This window comes from Dasypus novemcinctus, chromosome 17, assembly GCF_030445035.2.
Source record: "Dasypus novemcinctus isolate mDasNov1 chromosome 17, mDasNov1.1.hap2, whole genome shotgun sequence".
Lineage (NCBI taxonomy): Eukaryota > Metazoa > Chordata > Mammalia > Cingulata > Dasypodidae > Dasypus > Dasypus novemcinctus.
Genome location: NC_080689.1, coordinates 66,506,184 through 66,519,988, shown reverse-complemented (window position 1 = coordinate 66,519,988; position 13,805 = coordinate 66,506,184). Strand labels below are relative to the sequence as shown.

The 13,805-nt window shown below is 51.8% G+C and overlaps 1 protein-coding gene across 1 annotated transcript; it reads left to right on the top strand.

The window, feature by feature from the left end:
- Positions 1-10,902: 10,902 nt before the first annotated feature.
- EGR4 (early growth response 4) lies at positions 10,903-13,507 on the top strand. Its single transcript, XM_004465475.3, has 2 exons — positions 10,903-11,263; positions 11,667-13,507. The coding sequence occupies exons 1-2, from the start codon at positions 11,128-11,130 to the stop codon at positions 12,983-12,985; spliced, it is 1,455 nt and encodes a 484-aa protein (XP_004465532.3). The 5' UTR covers positions 10,903-11,127; the 3' UTR covers positions 12,986-13,507.
- Positions 13,508-13,805: the final 298 nt, after the last annotated feature.

Genomic DNA, 13,805 nt, shown 5'->3' with positions numbered 1-13,805 from the left:
AGACCATTGGACATTCACCTCCCATGTGGGAGGGCCCGGGTTCGATTCCCAGTGCCTCCAGGAGAAGGTGAGCAAACAATGAGTAGACGGACAAGAGAACCATCTGGGGGAGGGAGGGGGAATAAATTAAAATAAATAAATAAATCTTAAAACTCATCAACAACAATGTACTTAACATCAGTTTAACATCAGAATGGATAAACAAACTGTGATAATTTCAAACAATGGAATATTACTTAGTGATTTTAAAAGGCGGGAGGGATAAACTACTGATACCTGCAAAACATGGAGTAGATAAGTCTCACAATTTATGCTGAGCAAAAGAAGCCAGACACACAGAGCACATACTGAGTTATTCCATTTATATGAAGTTCAAGAAGCAAAACTAATCTATAGGGAAAGAATTGAGAAAAATGATTACCTCAAAGAGGGGCTGTCTATTGCCTGGAAAGGAGCACAAGGGAACTTTCTGGGGGAACCAAAAATTATGTAAAAATTTATCAAACTATAGGCTTAAGATTGTAAATGTAAATTATTACATTATTACAATGTAAATTATAGTTCCATAAACAAAACATGGTATGTGTGGGTGGGAAACCCTTCCATGCCTGCTGATTCTTCACCTAAATAAATGACGATTGTCAAAACCAGAGCCCCAGAGTCTGCCCTGATGCCTCCCTCTCCTGACATGTAGCTGGTCCCCCAGATATGTCCAAGAGAGAATAGCTTCCAACTGGCCTTGACTCTGAAAGCTTCTCCAACCCCTTTGCCATTACCATGTTTTGAGCCTCTTTCTCCTCCATCACCTGAATTGCTACAACAGTCTTCTAACTGGGTTTCCCTTCCAGTTCACACTCCATCCCAGAGCCAACTGGTCTTTCTAAAATAAAAACTGCATCATCCTATACAGCGTAAACTTCTTCAATGGCATTTTATGCCCAGGGATAAAATCCAAATGTCTAAACCTGCTGAAATGTGCTCTGTGAACCTGACCTTGTCCATCTCTCAGCCTGACTCTGCTTCTCCTTTTTAGCACCTTTTATTTTGAATAATCCAGCCATCATGTGCTTCCTTCGGGTCCCTGAATCCATTTCTCTCTCTCCCATGCCCTTCTCTCTTTCTCTTACCTGGCCTTTTCCTAGAATCTTCTCCCTACTTAACTTTTCCTCTTTTCTTGGTCAAGTTTTTACTCAATTTTCCAATATGGATTCGATTGTCACTTTCTTGGAACGGCCTTCCCTGAATTTCACGAATCGAAAACTAACCTCCTGGGAAGCAGATTTGTCTCAACTGATAGAGCATCCGCCTACCATAAGGGAGGTCCAGGGTTCAAACCCAGGGACTCCTGACCGGTGTGGTGAGCTGGCCCATGCGTAGTACTGATGCACGAAAGGAGTGCCGTGCCACGTAGGGGTGTCCACCCCCGCATAGAGGAGCCCCACACCTAAGGAGTGCACCCCGCATGGAGAGCTGCCCCATGAGAAAAAAGAGCAGCCTGCCCAGGAGTGGCACCTCACACAGAGAGCTGACGCAGCAAGATGACACAACAAAAAGAGACACAGATTCCTGGAGCCACTGACAAAGAATGCAAGTGGATAAAGAACACACAGCGAATGGACACAGAGAGCAGACAATGGGGGAGGGAGGGAGAAAAAAATAAAAAATAGTGCCATGTCAGTTGGCCCTACTTTGGAGTTTGTGTTTCTGTGTGATGGAGCTGGACTCAGATGTGATCTTTGTCCATAAGCCTCTCTTATTACTTTTACCAGAACTGTAGTTTGTGCTGGGGTTTAATGTATACCCAGGGGACCTGAATCCCTGGACTGACCACGTGATAGCCAGGCCCTGAGCCTCAACAGACTTGCAACTCCTACACTCTGGTTTATTGGACTTACCCCACTCAGCTAACATGAAGGTGAAGAAGGTCAACCACCACACCAGGGAGCCAAGAGTGTCTACAACTGAAAGCAGGAGGATTGCATCCAGCATCCATGTGAAATCTAAGCCCACTCTTGATATAGATGTGGAGTGGACACAACCATTCTAAGGTCCACAGGATGGATGAAGAGAGTATGGATTAGAGTGGACTTACTGATATTCTATTCATGAACTACTGTGATTAGTAATCAAAGAAAATGTGGCATTGGTGTGGAGGAAGTGGCCATGGTGGCTGCTGGGGGTAGGGAGTAGGAGGAAGAGGTGATGTGGGGGCGTTTTCGGGACTTGGAGTTGTCCTGGGTGGTGCTGCAGGGACAGTTACCGGACATTGTATGTCCTCCCATGGCCCACTGGGTGGACTGTGGGAAAGTGTGGGCTGTGGTGTGGACCATTGACCATGAGGTGCAGCGGTGCTCAGAGATGTATTCACCAAGTGCAATGAATGTGTCATGATGATGGAGGAGGTTGTTGTTATGGGGGGAGGAGTGGGGTGAGGAGGGTGGGGGGTATATGGGCACCTCATATTTTTTTAATGTAACATTAAAAAAATAAATAAAGACAAAAAAAGATTAACTGTAAACCAAAAAAAATAAAAATAGAAAAAAAATCTTTAAAAAAACAAAAGTTAAAAAAAAAAAGAAAAAGAAAACTAACCTCCTGCCACATTCTGTGTCCCTGAAACATGCTGTTCTTCCCCCACTCCCACCTGCATCACACCCTTCTGTAATAAGTTGTTGAACTGACTGATATAGTAAATCCTCAATACATATCTAGATGAATAAATAAATGGGAGAATGAAAGCAAGACCTGGAAGAAAAAAGAGGAGATTCAGGTTGTGATGACCAGTCTCATCCCATATGAGGAGGTGCCCAGAAGACACAGGGAGCACAATCGGGGTGGGGAGGGTTAACTGAATAGATTGCTTCTCACGTCACCTCTCATTCCTACAGCAAGTGCTTGTGCTTTAACCTCTTAAATAACTTCCAACCCTGAGGCTGCAAGTAAAGCAGACAACATGCCCCCATTTCACAGGTGAGAAAATCAAGCACAGAAAGGATTAATGATTTGCCCAGGGTGATGGAGCAAACTCACATCAGAGCTGGGATGGATCTGGGTGCCCTGACTTGGCCCTGGCTTGGGGTCTTTTCCTGTGACCTGCCAAATGGGGCAGGGGGTGTCACTTGTTTGGCCTTTGTGGGAACTGGAGTTCAGAAGTTCTGTTGAAGTTCCTCCCGTTCCCTCCCTCCCCTGTACCAGCAGCTCGCTGCACACCACGACAAAGCCACTCTGTTCTGGGTCCCTGCTGCCTGCGGAGGGGACGCCTGGGGCCCGCCCCCTCCTGCCCTGCCTGATAAAGGTCCCTGCTGGGGCTCTCACAGGCTCACATGGCACACTGCACCGACACGTGGGACCCACTGGTTGCCAGGCTGAATGTGGCTCCAGATTATTCTAGGAAGCAAATAACTTGTTTTCCTCTGGATTGCAGGAATTGCTAATTAGGGATTTTTATTTTGGGCAGTGTTCCTTGGAGCTGGCAGACAGATGGAGTAGGCGACTTGCTCCAGGGGCATTGCTAAGCAGAAGGAGCCATCCATTCCTGGCCCTGGTGGTGAAAACGTGCTGGAGCCCGCAGCAGCCCAGCCCTGCCCTCGGGGACAAAGGCTGAGGCTTCTTAGGAGGCTTCCAGGACACAGGTACAAGCCCTGAGTGGTCTTGTCAGCTGCGTATTCTCCTGCTTCCTAGCCAGATAATCGTCCTAGGGAGGACAGCAGAGATCTCTCCTGGGATTTCCCACCTGGATCAAAGGAGAAGCCATTTATCACAGCAGACTGAGAGGTAGAACCCAGAATCTGCTGGTGGCCAGATGAAAGAAAAGAGGGATAAGGGGAGAGCACCCTGAAAACTCTGAGTCCCGGGCCCACCAGTTCGTGACACCCAGCTGTGTCCCCGACTCCCTTGCATGCTGGTTGGTTGACACCACCTTGGAGTCTGTGAGCCTGTCATTTTTTTTTTCCCAGTCAAAGCTAATTCAGGTTGCATTTCTGTCACTTGCAACCAGAAGCCCAGCCTGCTGGCGGGCAGCCAGGATTCAGGGACCTGGCGCTCGATGGAGACAGTCTGTGGATAAACTGCCTGGGCATTTTGGAGTCATGTGGTCAGGCCCCGGTACACAAACCAGTCCCCTCCAAAGCAGCTGAAGGAAAACTATCACAAGCCAGGGAAGGGGAGAGCGTCGGGGAGAAGAGAAATATGCCAGGTAGGTTTCGCAGGCTCGTTTCTGATCCCAGTTCTGTTCTGGAGCGATAGGTCCTCAGGTCACACTCTCTAAGGGTCCTTTTCAACTTCTCGTCACAGGCCTTGAGAACCGATGCTCTGGACATTTATTTTATTTGATCAACTAAAAATTTTATCGAGATTCTAGTCTATTATTGCCCAAAGAGAGAGAACCAGTGGACACACAGGGACAGTGGGAGGTGGATTCCCAACCGCAGCGAGGAGAGCCGCGCCGTGCCCATCTCCCGGCTCCCACCCTCCGGGAAGCCACCCTCATCACACCGCTTCTGTGGCCTCTCAGCTCTGTCCAGTGCTGACTTTGTCCAAGGAGGGATATAGAATGGAAGACAAGAAGAAGACCCTCTGCCTTCCGTGGGAGAACCCCTGAGAAGCTCCTTTGGAAGAATCCAAGAGTCTTTTCCTAAATGGTTTGCAGGCCCCTGTTCTCTTCCTCTCCACCTCCTCCTGATGACCCAAAATTGGAGGAACAGAGGAAAGAACAATGCAGAAGCCCACACATTCCTTATCCCCACCCCACGCCCTCCCTCCAGTCCCTGCCAGAGCAACCTCACCTGCAGGGATGGAGACGCCTGCCCACGGGAGGGGACACGGGAAAGCGCCCCCTCAAGGTCTTGTTCTCACCCGTGTATTTTGGGGACAGCTTTTAGGCTTTATTCCTTCGGGTGAGGCATTAGGTGCCCAGATCGCAGAAAGGGATATACCCAGGCACTATGAAAAGATTCTTGTCCTTCCAAATATTTTTATAATGCAAATTAAAATATCACTGGGATACCTCGTTCTGCTTGTCAGTTAGCTGTCATGCACTGCTATTTGGCCGAGATATTGGGGCAAGCTTTTTAGAGGAAGCTTTGATACTATATACGATTGTTTAAAATGTTTGGACCTTTGACCTAGGAATTCCACTTTTTGGAATCGAATCGATGGATACACTGCAGTTTCAAATCCTGGTGCCATCTCTTACTAACCATGTAAGCTTAGGCAAGTTATTTAACCTCCCCTGCCTTAGTTTTTCATCTGTGAAAAAGAGGTAATATCACTCATCAGTTTTTTTGTGAGCTTTACATGATCAATAGATGTAAAGCTCTTAAAATAATACCTGGCAAATAGTGCCCAACATAAGTGGTATACAAATGTTAGCTGGCATACTGTGTTATTAGCCCCACCGTGTACCAAGAATACATAAAAGGGTCTGCACAGCCAGATTCTTTATGGTAACAAAAATAGGAATCGATCAAATTCAAAATTATGTACATCTACATGATAGAATGCTCTGCAGCAGTGAACACAATAGATCAGTCTGTATCATGATGGAAAAAATAAAAACCTTTCAAGGTACAATGTTAAATTAGCTCCAAGAGTATAGTATCATGTCATTTGGCTGACGATGATAATGATGATGCTACCGTTTAGAAGAGGGATGTTGAATGGATATTCACGTGAAGAAATCTACAGGAACAGATCCGAAACTATTTAAATGTTTATATCTGGGTACAGGATTATGAAAGGTATTTTCATTCTCTGCATTACAAATGTTTAATGTTTGTCTTTTCCAGTGCGTCTGCATTACTTTGGTGGACATTGGAAAATAACAGGGGAAGCGGATATGGTTCAATGGATAGAGCATCCACCTACCACATGGGAGGTCCAGGGTTCAAACCCAGGGCCTTCTGACCCGTGTGGTGGGCTGGCCCATGCACAGTGCTGACGTGCACAAGGAGTGCTGTGCCATGCAGGGGTGTCCTCCGTGTAGGGGAGTCCCACGCGCGAGGAGTGCTCTGTGTAAGGAGAGCTGCCCTACATGAAAAAGTGCAGCCTGCCCAGGAGTGTCGCCGCACAAAGGAGCTGATGCAGCAAGATGGCACAACAAAAAGAGACACAGATTCCTGGTGCCTCTGACAAGAATCCAAGCGGACACAGAGGAACATGCACAGTGAATGGACACAGAGAGCAGACAACTGGGGAGAAGGGAAGGGGAGAGAAATAAATAAATCTTTAAATAATAATAATAATAACAGGGAGCGGATGTGACTCAAGCTGTTGAACACCTGCCTCCCACATGGGAGGTCCCAGGTTCGGTTCCTGATGCCTCCTGAAAAAACCAAAAACAAACAAGCAAAATAAATAAATAAATGAACCAACTCGGGGAAGCCAATGGGGCTCAGTGGTTGAGTGCCACTTCCCACATATGAAGACCCGGGTTCAATCCCCAGCCCCTGGTTCCTCAAAAACAAAGAAAAGAAAGAAGAAAGATAGCAGGAGCAGGTATAGCTCAGTGGTTGAGCACCTGCTTCACATGTACAGGTTCAATCCCCAGTACCTCCTAAAATAATAAAAATAATAATAATAATAACATCAGTAAAGAAAAACCCTGCCATCCCAAACCATTAGCCCATGTCTGGTCATGGGCAGAAAGGAAGAAGGACCCTGACAAAGGGTCCCTTTCCTCCGGGTGGGCACTGCAGAGGCTGCAGTTGGAGGCAAACGTCAATCTCTGCTGCGGCCTCGTTGACTTGGGTGCTAGTCTGGTGGCAGGACCCTGTTTCTGCTCCTGCTTTTTAAATAAGTCCATTAGGAAGAGAAAAAGCAAGGGAGTAGATGGGGAGGATGTGAGAGAGGGGAAGAAAGGCGTGACATAGGGAGAGAGGGAGAGGAAGCAGAGGGGCTGGGTGGCAGTGTCCCTGTGTCCCGTGGCCCCGGGAAGTGGGACGAGCGACTGCTCTTCAGCTCTTTCTGACAGGAGTCGCCATGGAGACGGAGCGCTGGCCTCTTCATGATTAATACTCCGAGGCAGCTGTCTTCTTGGAGTCTTTTAAAATATATACACTATTATTTGAACACAATGATATTTAGAGCAGAAAGCCCAGGGTGGGGCCTGGGGGAGGAGGCAGGGACAGGGGAGCTGTGACAGGAGACGGGCCCTTCCCAGAGGAGAGAGAAGGGAGGGGGGACCCCGCCAGCCCTGCCCACCTCCCCCCACCGGCCCTGCCCGCACCGCCCCCCCCCCCATCCAGAGCTCTCGGGACCATGTGCTGAGGCCTCAGCAGCGCCTGGTACAGGGCTGGGCTCAATGAACATTTGATGAATGAATTCATTCATTCATTAATTCATTCAGCAAATGTTTGTGCAGTGCCTCTCTGGTAAGTAAAATCTCCTTCTTCCCCTTTTCCCCGTGGAAATAGGAAATTTCCTCTCACCCTCTCCAAGGCACACACCCCCCCCCCCATCACCAAGACCTTCCACAACAGGCGCCTCCTCAGCACGAGTGTGACATGGCACACGGAGCCCTTGTCCACGGTGGTCACTCCAGGGAATTCTTGCAGCAATAGACACCAGCCAGCCCGAGCTGGCACATGGCACCCTCATTGAAAAGCTAGAGGGAGATCCTCCATCTAGAGCCATCTTAGAGCGAATCCTTTTGTAAAATGAATAATCTTTTCCTAAATTGTCTTACAGAGTAAGAGAGCCTGGGCTTGGCTCTCAGGCCCCCTCCCGCCCCCCACGGAGTAGAAGCCTTGGGTCAGACCTTCAACCTTCCTGGGTCTATTTCTTTATCTGTGAACTGGGTCTCCAGTTCCCTACTCCATGCGACTTTTGTGTTGATTAAAGATGTTTGCAAAGCGCTCAATGTATGAGTTCCCTTTCTGCAAATTTGTGTTTTTATATTTGAGGTGTGACTGAAGTGGGGCTCAGAGATCTAAGCTCCTCTCTCTTCCATCCTCTCTCTCCCCCAACCCCCAAAGAAGACCTATACGCTATCTTGGCCCAGAACTTCCTGTTAAGATGTTAAAAAGAGATGAAAGAGGGATGAACTACAAAATGCTCCCCTCCTCAAGGAACAAAAAAGCAGACACAAATCGGCCCCCAGAGGTAACAGTCCTGAGAATGCGTGTCCTGAAACAGGGGCACAGAGAAGGGCTGGGCCAGACCCCACCCAGAGCACAAGCTGTCTTCTCCATCTCCTCTCCTACCCACTCGGCCACCCCCCCTGGCCCCCAAGCCTGGCCTCTTGCAAGAAGAATTGGGGGCAAATCAGATCTTTGTCCTAATCCGGACCTGGCCCAAAGACCCCTTTGGCAGTGAGCAGCAAGGGCCTGGCAACTTGCCGCGGGAGGAGGGCAATGGTCCATAGCTGAGGAGGAGGAATGCTGCGGCAGAGGGAAGGAGAGCAGAAGGGACAGGAAACCTGCGGCTGGCCAATCTGGCCTGACGGGGCCACCTGGAGTGCCCTGGCCAGCGGCCCAGTCAGAGCGCTCTCCTCCCTCCCTCCCAGGCAGCAAGATGCCAGCATGGATTTGAGACATGTGTGCCCTGCGTGTCTGGGGTGGGCTCACCTGGCCTTGGCGACGCTTTTGGATTAGACTCAAACCCGGGTCTGAAACAGAGTGCAAGGCAAGCAGCATTGAGTGTGTCTAATCCTTACATATGAGCGCCGCGTTTCTGCCTCTTCTCCATGCAAATATATGTGCTAACCTAGAAATACACCCGTGGCATGTTAGGACACGCTGCACACATGTGACTCAGGAAATCTTGGTATGGTTTGCAGACAGGGGCAAGGAGAAGCTGCAATCAAGTGTGTCCACATGTGTTTTGCAGGCAATTGTGCAAAGGGACATATTCCATGAACACACTTGTAAGATGGTTGAGGGGTGGGGAATGGGCAGCAAGCGATAGAGATGGCCTCAGGGTCCCAGTGTAGAATAAAAATCGAACTTGCACTTAAGGAATGAATACAATGAATGGACGTTGAGAAATTGGATGAATGATGAATGTGTATTTGGACAATGGACAGGGTGAAGGGATTGAGGACCTGATCAGGTTTGAATATTTTGGGGAACTCTTCTTTGAAAAGGAGAGTACAGGAAGCAGAGAGGAGGCTGGAATAAACTGCCATTTATGTTGGAGCCCATCACTCCCAAACGGCTTTGCTTCAATTTCTAGAAAGTAGAGAAAAAAGAGCAAGCCCCAGCCCTGCCTCTCCACCTCCCAGCACCCAGAGTCCCAGGAATTGCGGCTCTTTGTAAAGAAAAACATGATATCCCATGTATTTATTTACTCCCTTAATTTAGTTCCAGAAATGAATTAAGGGGGCTTTAACACAAAAATAAAATGAAAAAATGTAAAAGAGGATGAGAAAATGACATAGGGGGAAAACTAGAGCAGAAGAGAGATGAGACCAGGAGAGTAGGCAGACTTCTTTGCTTTTTTTGCTCTATTTCTGCAGCCAAGATTCACAGCCTCCTAAGGTTAGTGGAATTTTTTTATTAAGTTTTTCAGAAGCTCGATTATTCCAGATACCTGATTCCATACAAATATTTCCTGTGGATTCTCTGTGCTCTGCTGAGAACAATGCCCCCAGAGTCAAAGTCATTTCCATGAAGGCAGAAGGACTGTCTACAGAGGATCTCCCACCCCGTGGGGGAGGATGTACTGGGTGAGAATTGGTCCTATTTATCTGAAGGACAATTTGCCAGTGATGTCCTTTGACCCAGAAATGACACTCACTGGAATTTATTCTACAGACATATTTACATTTATGTAGTCAAGGATGTAGACTACAATATCTGTAAAAGTAAAGGTTGGAAACTACCCACAAGCTCATGGATAGAGGACAGATTGACCAAGTGTTGGCTCTCCTTTATGACTGAGTACTTTTAATAAGATGAGGAGGAGAGCAGGTGTAGCTCAGTGGCAGAGGGCATGCCTTGCATATGTGAAGTCCTGGGTTCAATCTCCATTGAAAAAAAAAATGTGTAGAGAGCAGACAACTGGGGGGAAGGGGAGAGAAATAAATAAAAAATAAATCTTAAAAAAAAAATTTTAAATGTGGAGGCTTGTTATGTACTGAGATGACACAGTCTTACCTATTTTAAATGAAAAAAAAATCATACTGCTGAACAGTATGTATGCTTATACGTGCATATTGTATGAACGGATAGCCAAGAAACTTCAGTATGGCTATCTCAGGAGGTAGAAATGGGGTGGGGAAAAGAGGAATTTTTACTTTTTAATTTAGAATAAATCCTTTTATACTTGACCTTCTCCCCAGCATTAGCAACTATCACTGTACATGTTAATTGAAACAAGATTTCTTCCCTAGCACAAAATGAAAACAAACAAAAATAATTAAGTAAATGGGAAAAATACCGGTAAAAATTTCTATGGTTTACTGAGTGCCCGTATGCCTGGAAATTCATGTGCTCTAATGCAATTACTTTCCATAGCAAATTTTTAAGAAAAGAGTAAATCTCTCCATTTTACAGATTTAGCTAGTAAGTGGTGGAGGGAGGATTAGAACCCCAAACTGTGGAAGCCGACGCCCACGCGGGCTTTCCTGCCCGCCCCTCGACCTCTGCCTCCAGGCAGGAGGTGACCGCCCTGAACCCCAAGACCTCACACTGCCCGTAGCCCCGGCCCCGCGCTCCCGCGGCCCCAGCGCGCACGGGCCTCCACGCTCGGGGAGCGCGCGCGCACGCAGCGGCGCGGGCCCAGCGGCGGCGGCGACGTCACAACCCGAGCTTTCCTTTTCGGGAGTCCCCGGCACACATCCTGTGTCCATGTTTGGGCATTTACGTCACGGCGGCAGGGCCGGGGCCTCCCGAAATGGCAGTGGCCCGGGGAGTCGGAAGCCCGGAGCCAGCGCCGCCGCTGCTATATAAGTGGGGGGGCCGCGGGTTGGGGGAGCCCGGCTGCGCCTTGGAGAGGCGAGGAGCCGCCGCCCGAGGCCGGCCCCGGCGAGCGAGGGCGCCGCGGCCCCTTAGCCCCTTGCCCAGAGGTGAGCTCCCGGAGCTAGGAACCCGGGCGCCGGGGTCTGCGCGCCGCGGGGCGCACCGGCCGCCCGCCTCCCCGCCACCTGCGCGCCCCCAAACCTAGCGGGCGAGGCCCCGCCGCCGCGCCATGCTCCACCTCAGCGAGTTTTCCGGCCCCGACGCGCTCCTCGTCAAGTCCAGCGAGGGCTGTTGCGCGGAACCCGGCACCGAACTGCCCCGGCTGCCCGTCAGGGACGCACCCGCGGCCGCAGGCTACCCGGGAGGTAAGGAGCGCGGCCCGAGCGCTCAGACGGCGGCGCAGCGCGGGGGCGCCCGCTGCACGCGAGCGGGCAGGGCCGGGGACGCTGCTGCTGTGGGGGTAGGGACGGTGGGAAACGCGGGGTCCAGGGGTGCGCACTCCCATTCCCACCCCCCACCGGGCCGCCAGCGCCTCTGCAGGAACCCGTGAGCGGATCAGCGCGTCCTTTTGCCTGTGCACGTGTGTTTTGCGTGTGCATGTTTGTGTGTGCGTCTTGGAGCATATGCTGGCCCCCGACTGGGTCGGAATGTGCAAAAACGCACTGTGAATGCATCCGTGCGCACCCAGGGCTTCGCGGGCAGGGCCTGCGGTCCCAGGGGTGCGCCCTTTGAGGTACCGAGAGCTGATTCCTGCTCCCTCCTCGGCAGGCGACTTCTTGAGCTGGGCTTTGAGCAGCTGCGGCGCCGCCGGGGGGGACTTGGCCGACTCCTGCTTCCTGGAGGGGTCTGCGCCCACGCCCCCTCCCGGCCTCAGCTACAGCGGTAGCTTCTTCATCCAGGCGGTACCCGAACACCCGCACGACCCGGAGGCGCTCTTCAACCTCATGTCGGGCATACTAGGCCTGACACCCTTCCCCGGCCCCGAGGCGGCAGCTTCCCGGTCCCCGCTGGACGCCCCTTTTCCCGCGGGCCCAGACGCCTTACTGCCGGGTCCGCCGGACCCTTACTCCGCGGATCTGGGCGCTGCCGCCTTCCCAGAGGCCTTTTGGGAGGCCTCGCCCTCCGCGGGCGCCCCCTCGCAGTGCCTGTATGAGCCGCAGCTCTCCCCGCTCGACGTCAAGCCGGGTCTTCGGGCGCCTCCGGCCTCCCCAGAGCTGGATACTGCCTCAGCCTTCAAGGGTCCCTACGCGCCCTGGGAGCTGCTCTCTGCCGGGGCCCCGGGGAGCTGTGGGTCACAGGGAGGCTACCAGGCCACCCCCGAGGCCCGTTTTCCCACGATGGGGACCAAGATTGAGGACCTGCTGTCCATCAGTTGCCCTGCGGAGCTGCCGGCCGGCCAGGCCAGCAGACTCTACCCCACCGGGGCCTACGACGCTTTCCCGCTGGCCTCAGGTGACTTAGGGGAGGGGACCGAGAGTCTCCCGGGGCTCCTGACTCCTCCTGGTGGGGAGGGAGGGGGTAGCGGCGACAGCGGAGAGTTTCTGGCCAGTACGCAGCCCCAGCTTTCCCCGCTGGGCCTCCGCAGCAGCGCGGCGGACTTCCCGAAACCTCTGGTGGTGGACATCCCCGGGAACAGTGGCGTGTCTGCACCTCCTGGGCCGCCGCCGCCGTCCCCCTTCTCCCCAGCCAAGGCACGGCGCAAAGGGCGCCGGGGCGGCAAATGTAGCGCGCGCTGCTTCTGCCCGCGGCCGCACGCCAAGGCCTTCGCTTGTCCAGTGGAGAGCTGTGTGCGCAGCTTTGCACGCTCCGACGAGCTGAACCGCCACCTGCGCATCCACACCGGCCACAAACCTTTCCAGTGCCGCATCTGCCTCCGCAACTTCAGCCGCAGCGACCACCTCACCACGCACGTGCGCACCCACACGGGCGAGAAGCCCTTCGCCTGCGACGTGTGCGGCCGCCGCTTCGCGCGCAGCGACGAGAAAAAACGACACAGCAAAGTGCATCTCAAGCAGAAGGCTCGCGCCGAGGAGCGTCTCAAGGGTCTCGGCTTTTACTCGCTGGGCCTCTCTTTCGCAGCCCTGTGAGCGGGCGATGGCATTGTAGATTGGGGCAACGCTGTCATGCGCGCCTGTAAAGACTGGCCCGCCCCGCTCCTCGCTGCCCTTCCCATCCCTTCCCTGCGCGCCCGGGGACAGGCCTCTCCTCCCGCCTCCAGTTCCCTCCAAGCTGCCGCAGCACAGGCCTGTTCAGCACCAGCTCCATGGACAGCTCCCGCGGCCCCAGAGCTGTGTGCCCGGCCAGCTTTGAGGGAATTCCGCTCAGGCCACCCACTGAGTAAGCACTTCCTTGGGACTCAAGAGGTCTTTTGTACGTGGCGCACGACCCACGCCCTTCCCTAGCCCCCCCAGAGACAGGCTGGGGCAGCGCCGAGCCGGTCTCGCGCGGGACTTTGTACAGCAGTGTCGTTTCCTGCAGCCATTGGATGTAACGTTTTGCTTTGGGGTTATTTCCTTTTCGTTGTTGCTGATTTTTGTAAAGCAGACGCTATTCAAGCAGGTCACAAAACTGTTTATTTTTGCAATTAAACTTACTGTGCTAAAAGCTTATTGAATCTGCCATCCAAGCTGCTGACCGTTCCTCCCCCCTCTTCCCCAGGAGAAAATGCCAAAAGAGAAGGAAGATCTCCACGCTCGTGGAGTCCAGGTCCTGAATTGAGGGGAGGATACAGATGGGACACATTACACATCTACTGTCAGGGACACCTTCAGGAACGGTGGCATATAGTAAACATTCAATAAATATGTATTGAATTAATGAATGGATTTTATCCAAGCTGACCTAAGGGGCAAAAGTGTTTCTGGAAAGTGGGAGTGGTTGAGAGGCTTAGATATAAATCTTGTGCAT

Coding starts and splice junctions, on each gene's coding strand:
- EGR4 (XM_004465475.3), top strand. CDS start 11,128: ATGCTCCACCTCAGCGAGTTTTCCGGCCCCGACGCGCTCCTCGTCAAG. Junction 11,264..11,666: donor GGCCGCAGGCTACCCGGGAG/GTAAGGAGCGCG, acceptor CCTCCTCGGCAG/GCGACTTCTTGAGCTGGGCT.